At 44.0% G+C, this 18,152-nt stretch overlaps 1 protein-coding gene across 1 annotated transcript in view; it reads left to right on the top strand.

The window, feature by feature from the left end:
* meis1b (Meis homeobox 1 b) overlaps nucleotides 1-18,152 on the top strand; it is a 91,599-nt gene that overhangs the window by 6,748 nt on the left and 66,699 nt on the right. Inside the window, exon 7 of the mRNA XM_049599984.1 lies at nucleotides 8,806-8,917. Within this exon, the coding sequence (XP_049455941.1) occupies nucleotides 8,806-8,917 (112 nt within the window). The remainder of the gene's footprint in view (nucleotides 1-8,805; nucleotides 8,918-18,152) is intronic.

Here is an 18,152-nt window from a genome sequence, read left to right as displayed (position 1 = left end):
CAGCAGCAGCAGCAGCAGCAGCGGGATGGGCTGCAGACTGTGGCTGAGGTGCCTTGGTTTCTCCACTGTGGAGTTCACGGTTCATTACGCGTCTTGTCAGTATTTTTCCTTAGACATGAGTGCACATTGCTTATCGAGACCCCTCTCCTCTTCCTCCTTTATTTCGCCCAGAGCGCACAGATTCAGCAGCAATAAGACGGTTTTTATTTTCGAGAAGCCACAGAAGCAGCGGGTATTAAAGGTAGATTAGGGAGTGTTTCCTTTTGTGCCGATATCAGAGATAACCACAGCCTTCATTATGTGCTCCACTGACTGTCGGGACTCCGGGGACATTGTAGTGTGCGCACAGGCATGACCCTAATGGTCCATACACTGCCGTTAAATAATGATAACAGCAACCGATGATTAGAATTATGCAAATCTGGATTTTCGGCCATTAATAGCTGGAGTCATTTGTGCAGGAGACATGGCTGCAGACTGCGAGCCCCAATGTTTCAATAAGTTTAACTATCGCAGAGTTTTAAGGGATGGCTCGGGAGAGCGGCGGCTATAGCCTATGGATACCGATGAGGGGAAAAAAATCAAGTGGCCAAATTAAAGGGATTAGTTGGATAGTCCGACATAAAAAGTAATGAAGCGATTAGGCTAAATAATTTAAATCCGCGGACTTCCATATGGTTGAGTGGCTGGTCTGAGTAGAGAGAGAGGCAGCCACCGGCTTTTATGTTCAGGGCTGAATGGCAGGACTGGGAGCGAACTGGGGCCCGACTGGGAAGCCCCCCCACCCCTCCTCCACCCCACCCTGCGCGCATGCACTCCTCCATTCCCGGCCCTTATGTCTGATTATGGAAATGAGAAAGATCACCCGGAAGATTATACTTCATTTAATCCAGGAACAGAATTAAATAACACAGACGCCACTTGTGCATTTAAGTGTCTCTTTGAATGGCTTGTTGTATTCACTGGGGATTCAGTTGTCAAAGTTTTTTCTTTTTTTTATAGATAGGTCAGGACATGGAATGAAGCCTTATGGTATATAGATATGGAAATAGAGTCTGTTAAAACCCTTGGGTTTCTAGGTATATGAAGAAAATTATGTTGTGCTTGAGGCACTGATGCGGATCTTTAATTGACTGTAAGATGAAGACATGGCCTATTTTAATATAATGATGGTCCCTACATATATAGCCAATTCAGGGCAAAACCACATAAGCTTATGTTTACGCTGATGTGACAGAATCATATAAATGACCTACAGGCACAGTTTGCAGTAAAACACAGAGAAAACTTTTTGACAGATGTGTAATATTGAGGGATGGGCTGATGTTCCAGTAGGATAACATGGAGACTGTCCACAGCAGCAGGCTGTGTGTAAATGGGCATATCCAAACAGGCAGAGGGTGCATGCCTCTCACTGCTGAATACTTATATTGTCAGTCTAATGGCACTGCACTTCATAACTTACTTGTGGCTGAATATATATTTTTTGAGGTTTTTTTTTTTTGTGTGCTATTTTTGTGTGACATCTTATCTGCAGTTGTAAGGCAGTGACATCCTTAACGAATTTGCGTTGTGTGTGCATTATCTCTTTCCATATGTATTTTTAATATATGCCCTCGGGCATAAAGTTGAAGTGGACTGGAAAAAAATGCTGAGAATTTGCACAAAAGAACAATGTTAACAAGACGGAGAAAGCAGGCTCATTTATTCATAAACCAATTTATTCCAGTGAGGCGACTGTAGCAGAGGAGAAAAAAAATGTCAGAGGAAAAAAAAAAATACTTTGAATTTATTAAACTCAACAATCCAACGACGCTGACTTTCTTGCTGCATTATGCACCCTTGCGTCATGACAGTAATTTTCTGAATATTCTTTACATGTCTTTACGTTGCTTTGTTAGCCTGCCTATGCATGCGAGTATGGAGGGACGCTGAGCGCCCCTTTCAAAAGAAAGCAGAGCATAGCTGAGAGGTGAAAAAGTCAGAGAGGCTCTGCGCTAGCTTGTGAATGCAGCCCAGCCAGTTTGGGCTCACCCTCCTGTGTTTGTGTGTGTCTCTTTGTGTAGGTGTGTGTGTGTGTGTGTGGGTGTGTGTAAATGTGCATGAGCTGCGTGCATGCATCTGTCTACAAGTGTTTACATATATGTGTGTGTTAGTGTGTATGCTGCTGTATGCATGTGTGTGTTCAGACTGGCCTGATAAATGCAGCACCCCCCTCAGGTGCTATGTGAGTGGAGTGACTGGTTAGCACCAGTTGGACTTTCTTAACCCTTTCCCTGCCACTCCCTGGAGAGCCTCCCATCACGTTTGCCTCATTTCTCCACTTGAGCAGCACATTTCCAGTTGCCCCATTGGACACATACGTCCCACTTTTAGCTCAGCTGTATATAAACATTAAAGCCACAATAAAATTCCATTATTCTGAGTGACTTTTGCAGAGGCCTTTAATGTGGAAAGACCCGTGTCCACACTGAATACGGCTGTCTCAGTTGTTGTTGTGGAAATGTGGCAGCAGTCGCTCTGCTGATTGCGTCCCTATTTGCCTGGCACACATGTTCACCTCAGACTAAAGAAGCGGGGAGGTATTTCCACGCTGCCGTACGTCATTTGCACAGTTGCCTTTAATTGCGCAGAGAGCACGGGGAGGGGCGCAGCAATTTGCTAATGAACTCCGAGGGCCCGGGCTCTCCGCTGTAGAGCAGAACACTACTAATAGTGCTGAGGACTCACTCCAATTCTCAAGAGCTCCTCTACTTGATTGAGCCATGCAGGCTGAAGTGGGGCTGGAAATAATTGAAATTTCCCTTAAAAATATTCTCCGCCTGCCTTTTTGTGGATGTGAGAGAGTCTTAAATGATTGTGAATGCTCAGCAGTTGATCTGTTGAGTTAATTTAGTGGAGAGGTATCTTTAAATTAGAGAGGCTTTGTGACTTTTTCAGAGTGTGTTTTTTTGTTGTTGAATTCATGTAAAAAGAATGTGGAATAGCCAACAGTCTGAAATAACATCTGTACATTTGGGATATGTTTTTCTTACGTCCCGCACAATCTTTCCTAAACAAACCCAGCCTGTGTGAGTTTAATGTTGTGGTCACTGTGTAAGAATTTATTCGTGATAGTGCTATCGCGGTATCTTTTCCCAACAATTGGCACTGTTATGCCATACAAGTGCTGGTTTCCAGGTCAGTGAGACCCAGCAGTGTTGGTTTAGGTAACTCTGGCGGTCAAAGAGTGACCCCTGGCCCCCTCCCCTCCTAACTCAATGGAAACCCTGACCGCTGGGGTCAGCCGCTATTTTCCTAATCAGTACACCGCTATCGCTAATCTATCCGCTTCTCGTTGAAGTATGGATCAAGTTACACCCGACTAAACAGGCACACACACACACTCTGCCTCTTTTTTTATTCCCCCTCTCTCCTACAGTGGCACGCTGCTGATCTTAATACAAACTTTTGAATCATCGTGGTGATTGTTGGTAATAGCAGCTTTTGTAGTTGAATGGAGGAGAGGTTTGACCCCCTCTCACCCCCTCCCTCCTCTACGCCCTCCCCTCCCTCCCCTCCCCTGAACTCCCCTTTTTTTCCATTGGGGAGTGAATGCAGGGCGGCTGTTAAGGATTCAACAAGTGATACAAAGAGGCGACCACGTGACTTGTGTGTTTCTTAGCCTCTTCATTATTGTGGTGGAATAGCAAGTAGGGGTGATTCTGATTAAGCAAATCAAGGCCAGAGTGACTTCAAAGAACGGGGACGTCAGGAGCTTCTTATATACTTTTATACATTTTTAGACATCAGCTTTTTTTGTGCTAGGTGCTGGATTTTTTCAGTTGATTTATTAGTTGTTTTTAAATCATGCAGTATTGCTGGAAACTAGTGCTTAGTGGAGCCGCGTTGTATCATAGTCATTCTCTTGTGATAGCCACAAAATCCCAATTGCAAATAAAGTTCTTGGCTTGTGTCTCGTGTTACTTGTGATGGGCGTCCATGTCTGTCCCCGAGGCCTGCTGTGGTTTCTTTGGCTAAGTAAACAATAACCTGGCTTAACACATGTGTACTTAGCTAATGGAAAGTTCCTCTCCCCCTTAACCCCCTGCATGCCTCTGACAATGGCCACCGTCACAAACAGCCCGTCTCCAAGGGATCCACCAAGAACATCCCAGCGCAGCGGGGCTGCGAGCCGAGCTAGGCTAGGCTAACGAAGAAACCACAGGAAAAACATGTCATTAAGAAATTACGACTGCCTTTTCATTCACAACTGGAAAAAAAAAGAAATATGCTTTGTTTGGGGTTAGATAGCGCAGAGGGGAGAGCACTCGAGTTAATGTTTTTGTTTGGATTTCAGCTCACAGAGAGTAAACAAGGAGTCTTTAGCAAGAGCTGAAGTGGAAGAGGCCACAGAGAAAGAAAATCAGTTTGTCAGTTTCCGCGAGTGTCATCTAAATGGACTTTGAAAGCTCTGGTAATTATCTCAAACATGTAATTATCTTTGGTTGTCTCTATGAGGTTAACCCACCAGTTTTAAAAAGCCGATTGAAGAGTACCTGACGGCTATTCAGAGTAGCATACTTTACTTACTCAAGAGACCAAATCCAGTTTTCTCCCTCACCCCCTTCAGCAATTATAAGGTTATTTCTTCTTTCTTTGTCTATTGTGAAGAGTTAGGGAGGAAGGGGAGTGCAGAACAGAAAGGGAGGGAGGAGGGTCTTATGCTCTCTCACTCTTTCTTTCTTTCTTTTTTTTTTTTTTTTTTTTTTGTATCACGCATACCATTATCAGCCCCCTCTTTTCATTTTGGAAGCACTAATATTGCAGCGAGGGGAGGAGAGGGGTGGAGAGCAGAGAAAGCGGAGGTAGTTGGGCAAGCACTTGCCTGGCCGGTTATCAGAGAGGCAGATCCTGCTTTATCTAGTCACAGTGGAAAGCAAAGTAAACAAGAGTTTACAATAGCTGGCCTTTCAGCCCCTTTCACTAACAGCTTCCCCACCAGCATTCAGCTGAGTGGGAGAATGTGTCCCGAGTTATTGCAGGCCATCTCGCTGCTGCAACACATGGCATTCTTGCAGATTTCAACTTGAGGAAGCAGTGCTGCTGCAAAGGTCAAAAATGGTGTTAAAGAAAACAACGGCAGAGAACATATGCACCAAGGCATTCTGGGGGATGGAGTAGCCCGACTGTCATCTTTGATTCAGATGTACCACCACTGAAGAATGTATGTGTGTGGGGTTATTTGGATATTTATGTCTGTGCCGTTAAGTATGCACATATGATTATTCCCGCACGCTCGCTGGCACGGAGTGAAAAGTAAATATCCATATCATCACAAAAGATATTTCAGAGTGAGGGAGGAGGGAAGGGTGGGGTGGGGGGCAAAGCACAACAACCTTAACCATTTTCTTTATTATTGCAAATGAATTGGCAAGGCAACATTTCTTGCATGAGCGCTTGTATGATATGGGGCCTGGCACAGCGAGAAAGGGAAGCCCCCCTCGCATCTTAGACGCGGCACAATGAGAATGCATTGGATTGGAATGCCTCACCGATCATAGCGGAATCAGAATTTCCAGCAAGGAAAATCTTTTCATGGCGAATTAGGGTGGTGGAAGGAAGAAAAATGGTAATGAAAAAGAAAGAAAAAAAAGGTATGCACGGCTCACAAACAGGGTTCCCTCGGCTTGGCGCGGCAGATTTAAGAACTTTAGCTAAAGCTAGGCAGAATAGAATGTGGAAAATTGAATTTACTAAACAATTAAGCATTGAATTAATCTACATCCCGCACAGGAGAGAGCAAGCGGGAGAGGAAGAAAGGGGGAGAGGGTGAGAGAGACCACAGTGGCTCATTAAGGGGACATAGAATAAATCAAGTGTGTAGCTATGTGTGCAGAGGGACAGCTCTCTCCTTCTCTCTGTTTCCTCCAGCTTTCTGTTTATGCATCTATTCATCTCGTGGATTTACATATCCCATATTTCCAAGGTGGACCTCTACATTGTGTGTGCAGTCGTGTTGGCACAGGGTGTGTGTTATTGTCGCTGTGTGTCTTGTGGTCAAGGTGTGTGCTTTGTTAAATAGGGACTGTGAGTATGGCGGTGCTGCGATGTGTTTGCATAAGGTAGATAAAGGTACTTGTGTGTGTAGGGGTGTGTGTGTGTGTGTGTGTGTGTGTGTGTGTGTGTGTGTGTGTGTGTGCGTGCGTACGAGCTTAGTGACCAAAAAAGTGTTTTAGTGTGCACACATGCTGTGCGACCTGTGTGTAGTGGCATGTGTGTGTTGTGTGATCTCAGCCGTGTGTGTATTAATTGAGTGTTAGATCAGTGCCGGGCCTGTTCCGTCCAAGGGCGGCCTGTGATTATAAATAAACTCCCCGTCCCCGTGGAGATGCCACCAGGCCCTGTCTCAGCCCCGCCCCCTCTCCCATGGGGCCTCAGCGGCCACCTCCCAGCAGGCAAAGCGCTCTTTTGTTCAATTACAGCTAATGCAGTAGTTTGCCATTTCCCCCTCCACTTTCTAATTATATTTTCAAGTGGAATTTGTTACAGAATTAAAACAAAAAGAAAAAAAAAACATATCCTCTTTGCGAGTTGAGGCTCTTGGGTTTTTTAATACTTGCCGTTCGACATCCCCGGGGTACTGTACTATTCTTTTTCACAGAGCTCTGAATAAACAAGTTCTGCTCATTTTTAAAAGCTGCACTTTTTGGAGGAGCTGGCAGAAGCCGGAGTTAACTGTTTGCGCTCTGAGCATGTGGTCTGGATTACCTCACTTCTGATGTTCTGCGGAGTTACTCGGCCATGCACGGGTGTTTCATTTTTCAGCGTTCTACGGTCAGCAAAAAAGAATTTGTAAGAAAAAAAAGAGCGTCTTGGTATCTTATCCCCGTTAAAATCAACGTTTATCTACACAATCACCAGCCCAGTCATGCCTTTGTGCAGCGACTTTCCTCTTTATTGCAAATCCTCAAAGCCTAATTTGGAAAACAACGATTATATCGTCCATGTAAGCACTGGATTATAATTTCATAGCCCAGGAACATCAAACGGGCTCTAATAGACCCCAAATGTGTTGAATTTGCTGACTTGTATATTCTCTTCTGTTATTTTATTCCTTCTACATTTTGTTTAAAACAAACCCTGTGTCATGAATTAATGTCTGCTCCTTTTTTCACAATTCTAAACTCGGCTCCAAATCCTCCTCACACAGGCAGCGCTGCTTGTAGTATCCCAATTGAAACCAGTTGTTCCCCAGTGTATTTCTCTCTTCTCCCTCCTCTCTTCCTCCATCTGGGTTTCTATCACTCATTTCGTCACGTAGCCCTAAAAGCGTCATGTGAACACCACATTGCCCCTTGATATCTGCTTCATTTGATTTGACAGAGCAAAGATAGGCTCACGCGGGCGACAGTGTAGGCTGGAGTAAGTGTTTGCGTGTGCGTGTTTTGTTTGTTGCATGTTTGCCTGTGAAAGCTAGCAGCGTGTGATAAGACATTAGATTCCATTTCCTTCTATTTTGAAGTCTCTTTTCTCTCCTGTCCTCAGTGCTAATGTTGCTTTACAGAGGCACTGGGAGATAAGAGGTAACATCTGGTTAAGTTTCAATAATGTGTAGCAGCAGTATGGGGAGTGTGATGTCAGGATGTGTGTGTATCCATGCCTCTGTAAATGTGAGTGGGTGAGGGAACTTAATATGTAAGTATCTGACCGTGTGTGTGTGTGTGTTTGTATGTGACGTCTACCTACCTGTGTGTGTCTGAGCACTATTTGGTGTATGTGTCATTCCTCTGTCCCTCTGTCTGGACCATTTGCTCCCGACAGTGCAGTGTGCAGCTGACACTCATCTGGCCTGTGACTGTCCTTTGCCCTTACACACACACACACACACACACACACACACACACTTTACTATATATAAACCCAGGTCTCCCGAGTCTCTTTTGTCTAGTCAGCTGCTTGCGTTCATCTGTTATTTTTCCTGAAGTCGTAGAGAAAGGAATGAACTTCCACCCTGTGGTAATACCTCCACATTTCATTTGTCTATATAAAGTTTTAAGCCAGCTTCAGTTCGGTCGGCCGTGCAGTAATTCTGTTTCATTTTTTGTTTGAGGAAAGGTTGTGGGAAAACTTCAGCTTATTTGGTTATGTCTCTGTCTTGGCTCTGCTTTGTGAAATGAAATTTAAATCTACATTAGTGGGATTGGTCATCCATTTTTTTGTTTAATTTTTGGACAAAACAGAGGATTTATACTTATGTAGCAATACTTTGAGTTATTTACCTCTCTCTCCCCCTCTCTCCCTGGTCTGCTCTGCTCGGATGACATCACTCCCTGGCGCTCGCTGCGGCCTATCTTAAGTTGTAGCTGTTTTGTATTTTCATCTGCTAGTGGTTTGAGCCAAATGGAGGCAGCCGTGGATTGCATGCCTCAGAAAGCTGGGAACTAATACAACATGTTCGCTCGCTATTCGTCTGGGCCCGTTCTCTTCATCGAGCCCCCATAATCCTCATTCCATAAGATTGTTGCGGGGGCTCACACACACTGCGTGACTGGGCGGAGAGTTGGCGAATTTTGTTTGGAGTGTGAGGTTGTGTTTTTGTCTGAGTGTGTGTGTGTGTGTGTGTGTGGACTTGCTGCCACATAATGTGCATTACATGAAGACAGAAGTTTTCAAAAGAAGATTAAATAAAATATGCATGCTTTAGAAATAAAAACCACAATTACTTTTGAAATCAACGCAAGAAATTATGGCAGAAAAACAAAAGAAGTTGACTTTAGATTAACTTGCTGGTCTCTCTGTCCTCTCTTTCCCTCTGTATGACAGACGTCCTGGAACAGAGATCATGATGACACGGCGTCCACACGCTCCGGAGGAACGCCGGGGCCATCCAGCGGCGGGCACACATCACACAGCGGCGACAACAGCAGTGAACAGGGTAAGAGACTTTTGTTGTCTGCATCTTTTTCTTATCAATCAGGTGGAGGAGAAGGGGAGGACAGGGGCACACAGTAGACCAAGATGCTGAGTGTATTACATCTGCTACATTATATTAAGTACATGAAAGACAACTTCAGTATGAGTTCGGATGAGGTTTGACGAGGGATTACATTTTTCAATTGCTCACAGCTGCTGCTAGTAACTCACAGAGAGGTCAGAGGTCATGGTCAGCCGTACAAGATCACTTCTGTGGTGGGCATTTGCTGTCTTGCTGGTAGATGTCTTGTACCCATCTAGAGAGCTGTTTCTGTGCTCCTGGTGTCACCCCGGCAATTGTTTGTCTCATGCTGCACTCCTTTAACGTTCAGTCTGCTTTACGTCTGATCACACTGGGTTGTGTTTGTGTGCTCCTGCTTTTATTACACCCCAGAGTTCATACTGTATGTACTGTTTGACTACTTAGTCAGACTCTTTCTGCTCTCCTTCTCTTATCTGTTGTCATATGATGAACCCCTTGTCATGAGATGATGATGTTGATTTTGAGGAAATTGAAGCCAAAAAGAGAGACGTTCTTTTTTGACATTAATGATCAGTCATATCTATTTTGAAGAAGCAGTGACTTTGAAGCTTGCGGCCGTTACTACAGGTCGCTTGCATCTTTGACAGTCCATACACGTGATTGTAGATTAAAATGCTCTGGGTAGGAATTGTTAATTAAATATGCACAGAATTTAATTTAGAGTCACTTGATTTTTTTTTATTGATAATATGTTTAGACTTAAATTTAAAGGATTTAACACATTCATCTCCACTCTGTCTTGGGACCAGACAGCTCTGCTGAAGCTGGATGTGTATGCATTCTAAGAATATGTGTGTGGTTGTGTGGTTGTGTGTGTGTGTGTGTGTGTGTGTGTGTGTGTGTGTGTGTGTGTGTATGTGTGTGAGCAAGAGGCAGTGGTGGGAGGATGGGTTGGAGGTGGAGGGGCAGCGTTGCAAACAAACTGTAGGCAAAAAAGCAACTTCATATATTATTGAAGGCAATGTCAAGGCGAGCAGTTTGCAGGGTTGCCAGTGCCAGGAGGCAGAGCCTGGGTGGGAGCAGAGAGCGCCGCCATGCCTTCCACTCCAATGAGCAGCCATTTATATAGTCAACACACACTCTGTGTCTCTCTTTGTCTCTCTGTCTGTCTCATCCTCTCTCTTTCTGTGTCTTTCACACACATTCTCTCTCTCTGTCTCGCATACAGTTTGTCTCTCTGTGTCACTCGTCATTAATGCTGGACAGAGGAGCTGAGGGACAGAGAGGTGAGACATGAGTGGAGATAAAAAGAAGAAATAGTTAGATGATGTAGAAGAGGAGAACAGAGTGATAAAAATGAGTGAAATTACAGTGAAATAGGAGAAGACTAAGCAAAATTGTGAGTGTGTGTGTACGCCTCTACCTCTGATGACTAATGGTCTGGGGCAGCCAGGCAAGATCTGATTGGTCGCTCTAATGAGCGTGCTCTGTGCCGAGTTTGGGCTCCTGCCTCCGTGACCCTTGGCCTCTATTGACCAAACTGACACTTCATTTTTCACATCTTTCCAATTATAGGCCCGCTCCTTATGTCGGCCCGCCCCCTCTCACTCTCTCTGTCTCTCCCTGTATCTCATCATCTCCCTCTCTCTACTTTCTCATATCCCCCCCTGCCCTATTGTAGGTTGTTGTTTGTTGTTGAAGTTCATTAGAGGGTGAAATGTGCAGTAGTGTGTGTATACATGTGCATGTTCTGCATGTGTATGTGTGTTGCTGTGTGTCAGCTCAGTGAATGAGTTGCTTTGATTTGTCCAGGTGTTACAGGAGAGTTGGGAGCCGTGCATGCTGGTGTCAGGGTGTCTCTAGGACCTCAGGTAGATTTAGGATGATACAAAGTAAAAAGAATTACTTAAAATCATCAGCTTCATTACCGTAAGCGTCCAGTATCAGTTTTTCTTTTTGACTTGAAAGTCAAGAACATCAAGATAGTATACTTAACTCACATATTGCAAGTGTGCACTTTATTAATTTCCGATCTTTGAATTGGCACACCGTTAATTAACTATCCTCAGCTATTAATAATATATTATTTCTACTTAAAGGAATCCTTCCCCCACAAAATGACCATTTGTACATCAGTTAGTAATGCCGTGTTACCTTGAATTCGTGGAGAAAACTTTGTATTTCTCGCATACCTCAACGGAAAACAACAAATATATTGATTAATTAATGGATTGTTGACTGTGTTTAACAACAGCAAAACTATATTAAAACGCCTGATTACAAAGTCTCACACAAGTGTGCAATGTAATCCAAGTCTCATCTATCCTGTCGTATGCTTGGTACTTCCTAAACACATGCATTTTTGCTGAGACCTTACTGTAGCGACTGCAGGAAACAAACTAAAAGTCACTGAGAGGCTGAGGCTTGGCCTGGTTAACTTGTCTGACATGCCAACAAAAGAGATCTAAAAATATGTCAAATAAATTTATTAACGAAAAGGAATCTTCTTATTATAACAAACACAAATGTATAATTAAGACGATCACAGTGAACAAATAAAAGTGGCGTCAACTAAAAAATATGGTGACCCACTCACCCTCTTTCTCCAACCAAACAAAAACACACAGGTGAAGATGAGATGCTCATATAGATAATGAGTGTCACTACCAATATCAGTGTGACCCGACTCTCCTAATAACTGCAGTCACCAAGTAATAATAGTATCCCAAAACACTAACCAAAAACATTTAACAATACAAAAATATAAATCATCCCAAAACGAATTAATCCTACCACTCTATGATCCCTTTAAAAACAGACTCCATTACTAAGGTTTATCAGTAAAAATACATGTGGGTGAAGTATTCCTTTAATGTTCAGGTGTCCACATACTTTTGGCCATGTAGTGTGTGTTGTTAATTTAGGCTTTAAACTCTGGCATTAAACAGCTCTTTCAGGCTCTTTCTGAAGCCTGCAGTCTCCCTGATTTCTGCATGTGTGTGTGTGTGATTGCTTTGTCTTTGTGGTGTTTATGTTGGGACACACACACACACACACACGCATGCACGCACGAGTGTTGAGCATCAGGACACAGTGACAACAGTAAATACCGGAGGACATCTTGGACTGGTTTCAGGTTTATATGGGTTAAGAGCTATCACTGCCACGTCATATTGGCTCTGGCAAATTGTGTGTCAGTCACTTGGTAATCCCAGTAAGCTGGTTATTTATCTGTTTGGCACTTTGCTCGCTCTCTCCCCGACAGCTTCACCCCGCTGTCTCTCCTCCCTCTCTCGCGCTCTTTCATCTTCGCATCCTCCCTCTCTTCTCCAGTTTTCCCTTGTCTCCCACCTACTCTCGCGTCTCCCTCTTTCATTTTGCTCTCAGTCGGTTTCTGTCTCCTTGTGAACCCCCGTGCTTTTCTGTCTCTCCTCCCCCTTTTTTTCTTCCCTGCCTCCCACTCGTTCTAAAACACTACCTTTGTTTATCCTTCTTCTTTCCCTTTCTCTCACCTCTTTGTTCCTTTTGCTCCTTCCTTCTTCCCCATTTTTCTCTCTTACATTTTCCACATCTCTGTTTTTCCTTTAATTTCTGTCATCTTTCTTCTTTGTGATGTTTCATTCTCACTCTGTTTTGCTCTTCCTCTATCTTCATCCCTCTTTCAGTCTCTTGTTTATCTTTTGCACTCTCCCTTTCAAACCTGGTCTCACTCTGAAATCATCGGAATCTGGTGCTTGGGAGGTGACTTGGGGCGTCAGCCACCAACAAAAGAAGGCATCCTTTAACGTCGACATGATAAGCGGCCGGTTGCTGTTATAGTTTAACGGCAGTATCAGTTGGGTCTCATGGAAATATATTTAAGTATAGAGAGCGAGAAAGGGGTGGAAGATGGGACAAAAAAACATGGACTTTAAACCAGGAGACAGCTGTTTGTGTCCTGAAACTAGAAGTCAGTATAGTTACATGATTTTATAGACTATGTATGTAACTGAAAAGCAGAGCATTGTCTTCAGTGATGCTTCCCTGTTCAATAAAGGTTCATATTAAAAACACAGAACATATATGGTTTTATCAGTCTGGTCTCATGGAAATATATCAAGTATAAAGAGCAAGAAAGTCCATGTAGGGCGGGTTGGAGGGGTGCTGGCAAAAAAACATGGACTTTCAACCAGGAGACAGCTGTTTGTGTCCTGAAACTAGAAGTCAGTATAGTTACATGATTTTATAGACTATGTATGTAACTGCGCAAAGTACGAAGTACAAAGTTTACATCACTACAATCCCAGTTATTTTTAACTGAAACCACAACCCGGTCTCACTCCAAAGTCGTCAAAATCTGGCACTTGGGCAGTGACTTGTGGCGCAACCGCAGAACAAAGCTGTCCTTTCACGTTGGCATGATATGCGGCCAGTTGCTGTTATAGTTTAACGGTGCTCTACCAATGTAGTGCCTTTATTTTGAAAGAAGACATGTAACAGGCAGAACTTGACACGGTGTCCTAGAATGTCAACAACCAACACACCCAGGGTACCTTGAATGTCGTATGTGGACGTGGAAAGTCCATGACCAAACGTCGATATGTGACGAGGTCGGAGTGAGAATGTGTTGCCCTTTCTCATTTTTTCCTCTTCCTTCTCATCTTTCATTCTCAGTTTCACTTCCTCCTTTGCCTCTCTTCTCTCCCCCTTTCCTTCTTTCCTCATTTCCTCGTCTCATTTCTTCATGTTTCATTCGTGTGTTTTCCCCCACCTCTGTCTCTCTTCTACCTTTTACAGATTGCTTTCTCACTGACCTTTCCCTCTCTGTCTCTCTCTTCCACTTTCTTTATTTTCCTCCCCTCTGCCTGTGTAGCTGCACAGCTAATGGCCATCTTTCCTTCCTTTACTCATTCTCCTCTTTTTCTCTCATCTATCCTTCAATCCACCCCCTTTACTCCTCCTTCTCCTCAATCTATCAAGCCACTCTCCTTCCACACCTCATTCTTTACTCAATCTTTCTCTTGCCTCTCCATCTTTTGCCCCCTTCTTCCTTCCTTCCATCCTCCTCCTCCAGCAGAGCGAAACAGCTCAGAGGAAGGATGCTGGATATTCGAGGGCCTTTAACTAGTGAACTCTGGTCTCCTCTCTCAGCCTTTTTTTCAGAGGCTATTCCTGAGACAAACACATGCTCTGCTCTGCCCTCTTCTCTTAACGGTTCACTGCCCACTGGTATAAAAATCCCCATCTCCACCCGGAAATGTAGCATTGACACTCTGAAATCCAAGAGCTGCAGGAACTGTGAGGATGTATCAGCGTTACATAAGATCAGAGGTCTCCCTGCGCATGTTGTTGAACTCAATTACAGGAGAAGAGAAATGCTCTGATGCAAAGTAAATGTGATTTTTTTTTAAAGATGAGACAATCGATGCTGACTCTTGGACCTTTTATTCATGAGCAGGTGTTTTGAAGTGATTTGTTTGAATGTCAGCAATAACGTACTTTTTATTTTTGCATGTGGTGACAATACTCACATGCTGAGTTCCTAGTTGTGGGTGTTTATGCTTTGACCACAATGCCAGTGGTATTTTTTAGCACTAAATTCCACTGGCAGTTAGAAAAAAAAAATGGAGGGAGGATCACATTTGCTTCACACATGTCATTAAAATCAGTCCTGGGTGTCTCCTCTCTCCCTAAAAGAGCAGACAAAGAAGAAAGCCTCTTATTTTTCTCCTCCCTTTCTCTGGGAGGTCTTTGTAAACATCCAGCAAGCTTCGACAGGGAGAGTCGAAGAGCGGCCCTGTAGTTAATTAGTCCCACTCTATTAGCCCAGCTGTTTGCTAGCTAGTTCCTACCAACAGGGCCCTTTGTTTAATACCCAGAAGCCCTCTGGAGAAGCCTCATTGTAGCTGTTGTTGCCTTGGATCATGCTTCTCTGTGAAGAGTAATGCTCGAAGGGCAGAGGAAAAGCCAACAGATCATATATGCCTGCAATGGAGGGGGGTCCCTCACGGACATGAGCGGGTCTTTTTCTCCCAGTATAAAGTACTCCTCTTTGCCTGTGTGAATTTGTAAGGACACCCCTTGGCTTCTCCGAGGGCCTGGCGTGCGAGGGAAACAGAATAACATTCAGGCAGTGAATCGGGCAGCTGCAGCGATGTTGAGCAGAGGAGCGGGGCAGAGTGTTTGCTCTGTTTTTGAAAGCTACAGGGTTTCCCTCTCCGCTTGTCAGAAACATCCAGGGAGAGAGGCGATGACTGGCGATATTAGATATGTATCACCAATTACCCAGACCGTTTGTAAAGAGTACAGTGTGCCGCGCCAAGGCAAATAGCTCCCTGTAAGGCAATGTGTTAGTGTCTGCATACATTTCTAGTGTCTGAGTAGTGGCCTGAGATTTCTGGTTGTTGGTCTGATATCTAGCTCTGAGGGGTTTTTTTTCTTTGGCTGGTGCAGTTGAAGCAATGCTTGAAAATTATGCTGATATTTGCTATTTGACCGACCTAAACTGTGTGTATGTCTTGTCTAATATGTGTAGATCATAGTTTAATGGAGTAGTTCATTTTTGCTGCACGAGGTGCTGTTACCTTAGAACTTGCAGTCTGTACAGTAAAATCTCTGCTATTTATTATACTTGATGACTAGTGTGAATACAGCTTTGAGGAATGAATTAATGACGGAAGCCCTGTAACACGTAGAAGAAAACACATACACTAAAGAATACTGTGAAGTGTCACGTAAATGAAAAGACACATGGTTCCCTAATGGCTTAAGAAGGAAACCTTTGTCTGAGCAGTTGCTAGTTGAAATCCCAGGTGTGAGATGTGGCACTTTGCCCGCCCTTTCTTCCAGATGTGGCCTTCAAAAAATGTGGATAGCTTTCTCTGTACTGCTAATACAGCCCTGAATCACTGTATATAACCTCCGCTGGCTGTGAATCCCCATCGACCAGGCTGGAATATTCCTGATGCTGTCATCTTTCCATCCACCCATCCGCACACCCTCCGACCTCTGTGCCCTCCAACAAGGTCAGGCCACACAGGAGCTGTTGCATTCTGCCTCCTCATTGGCTGGTCTCCAGGGCCGGGGCGAGCAAATGGGGACATGGACAGGGGTGCCAGGCAATCAGCAGTCAGATCCTGCTCATCCAATCACTTGGCTTCACGTGGCCCCCGCAAAGTCACCGATTAATTGGTCCGATTGTCCAGTAGACTGGAAGAGAGAGCTGTGTGGGTGTAGCTTTTCTCTTCCAGCTGCTCTTTAAACTTTCTGTTAATACTAATACGAGTGCGTTGGCACACATATAATGAGGACTTTGACAGTAGAAATATGACAGTTTGCCGTTTTAAAACTCTTACATACTTAAATATAGCAGTGTTGTAATGTTTATTTTAATGATGGGTAACCTGTCAGCTAATTAGTGATCATAGAGCAGCCAGACACTAATAGAAAAACATCTATTTAAAAGCATTAATTCGTGCACATATTAAAGTTAAGGTGTTAATTATTTTCCCAAGCTTTAAAGATGCAGAAATCTGCAGAGAAACAGTGCTTAGTCTGTCTGTTGGTTGTCTTAATGTTGTCTAGACGTTATCGAGGAAGATCCTGGGTCCGGTAATTGTCTTACTGGTGTCCAGCCTTCCTGGTAATCTGTTTAAATGCAAGGCTCTGTGGGTAGATAAAAGGTATGTGGTTCCCTTGATTAGTCTGCAGCCTGTATTACTGGAGGTGTGTGTGTAAGTACAGTTGCTGGCAGACACAAACAAGAATCTCTCTTTGATTTCCTCTGAGCGTGAACACGGGGAAAAGCAGAGAAGGAGAGGAGGAAGACAAAAGTGAAAGAAAAAGACAGAAAGAAACAGCATAATGAGAGGGTAGGATAAAGAGGAAGGAAGAAAATCTCAGAGTGAACGCTGTGAAAACATTTTGATGCTAACTGGAGCTGTGTGTGTGTGTGTGTGTGTGTGTGTGTGTGTGTGTGTGTGTGTGTGTGTGTGTGTGTGTGAAAATCCTATAGTGAGTGAGGAGAAGAGAGAGACAGCAGTTATCCCCGATGAGTGTGTTAAGTGCTGCTGAGTGTTGTTTGGGAGTCTATTGAGGCGTATGCACCGCTGCTAGCAAACAGCAGTATCTTCTGTGCCAGTTCAGAGGTGAGAGCGCTGTGGCCAGGCCACCTTCCGCTCACTGTGTGTCCCAAAAGTGTGTGTGAGCATGTGTTAAAAAACTGAACCTGCGTATAATATCTGCAGGGTCACAAGAGCCTTAAGTTTCAGTTCACATACTGTTTATGAAAATCAATATTTGAAAGGCATAAAGGGTAATTTCGTCTCAAAACAACTTGAGAAAACATCACATGACAACTCAGCATTGCCAGTAGGAATGTTTATACAACTTCAACTGGATTTACTGCATCTCAAACATTATTATCTGTGGTTACCTGGGAAAAGAGATGTTTGTCCTCTCAGTGTCCAATCACGACCTCCCTCTCTCAGATTCACTGAGATCTTTACGACCTTGCTCGATCGCAGCGGCCGACGCGTCAACCAACATGTAGTGACTCGCCTCAGAGAAAATGATAGCCCTCTATGACTTTTTATTGCCGTGTAGGCAATAAGCAAACTCGGAGTGGCCTGAGTTTGCCCCTCTCGAAAAAGAGGAAATTGTATCAGGTTCCCACAGCAAGGGGCCAGTTTGCTTTTAAGATTAAGGCTGGTGTCACCCGGCCACTGGGGTCGTGTGGAAGAAAGAATCAGAAATGCGAGTAAACAAAGTGACTTCCTCCACCCTCTGCGACCAACTCCTCTGCCTCTTTTCACACATGAAACTATCCTCTGCTTTGTCTCTCAGCCTCACTATCGTGTGTTTTATTGTCTGAGCGGATGAAAGTCTGTGAGAAGATAATAGTGATAAAACTGTTTGATAAGGTGTCACAGGCTATTTGAGTGTTTGATTTTGGGATTTATGTGCTGTTTGTAGCCGAGCATTTGTACACATCATCATCTGAGCCACGTATTTGCACATATTGTCTTTATTTTCTCTCCCAGCCTCTGTCTCTTTTCTCTGCGTGTGCCTTTTGCCCTCACTGCGTCCTTGTTCTTGACTCTCTGTAATAACATTCAGAGAAATACTGTGTACATTTTGAAGGTGAATAAAATGTCTCCCCCCGTCTCCCCTGCATTCACTCAGTCTGTCTCTCTCCGTCTGTTGGTTACATGTGGGCATGTTTGCATGACCAAAG

Source organism: Epinephelus fuscoguttatus, linkage group LG16 (genome assembly GCF_011397635.1).
Source record: "Epinephelus fuscoguttatus linkage group LG16, E.fuscoguttatus.final_Chr_v1".
Lineage (NCBI taxonomy): Eukaryota > Metazoa > Chordata > Actinopteri > Perciformes > Serranidae > Epinephelus > Epinephelus fuscoguttatus.
Note: the sequence above shows the minus strand (reverse complement) of the source record. Positions and strands in the feature narration are given on the sequence as shown.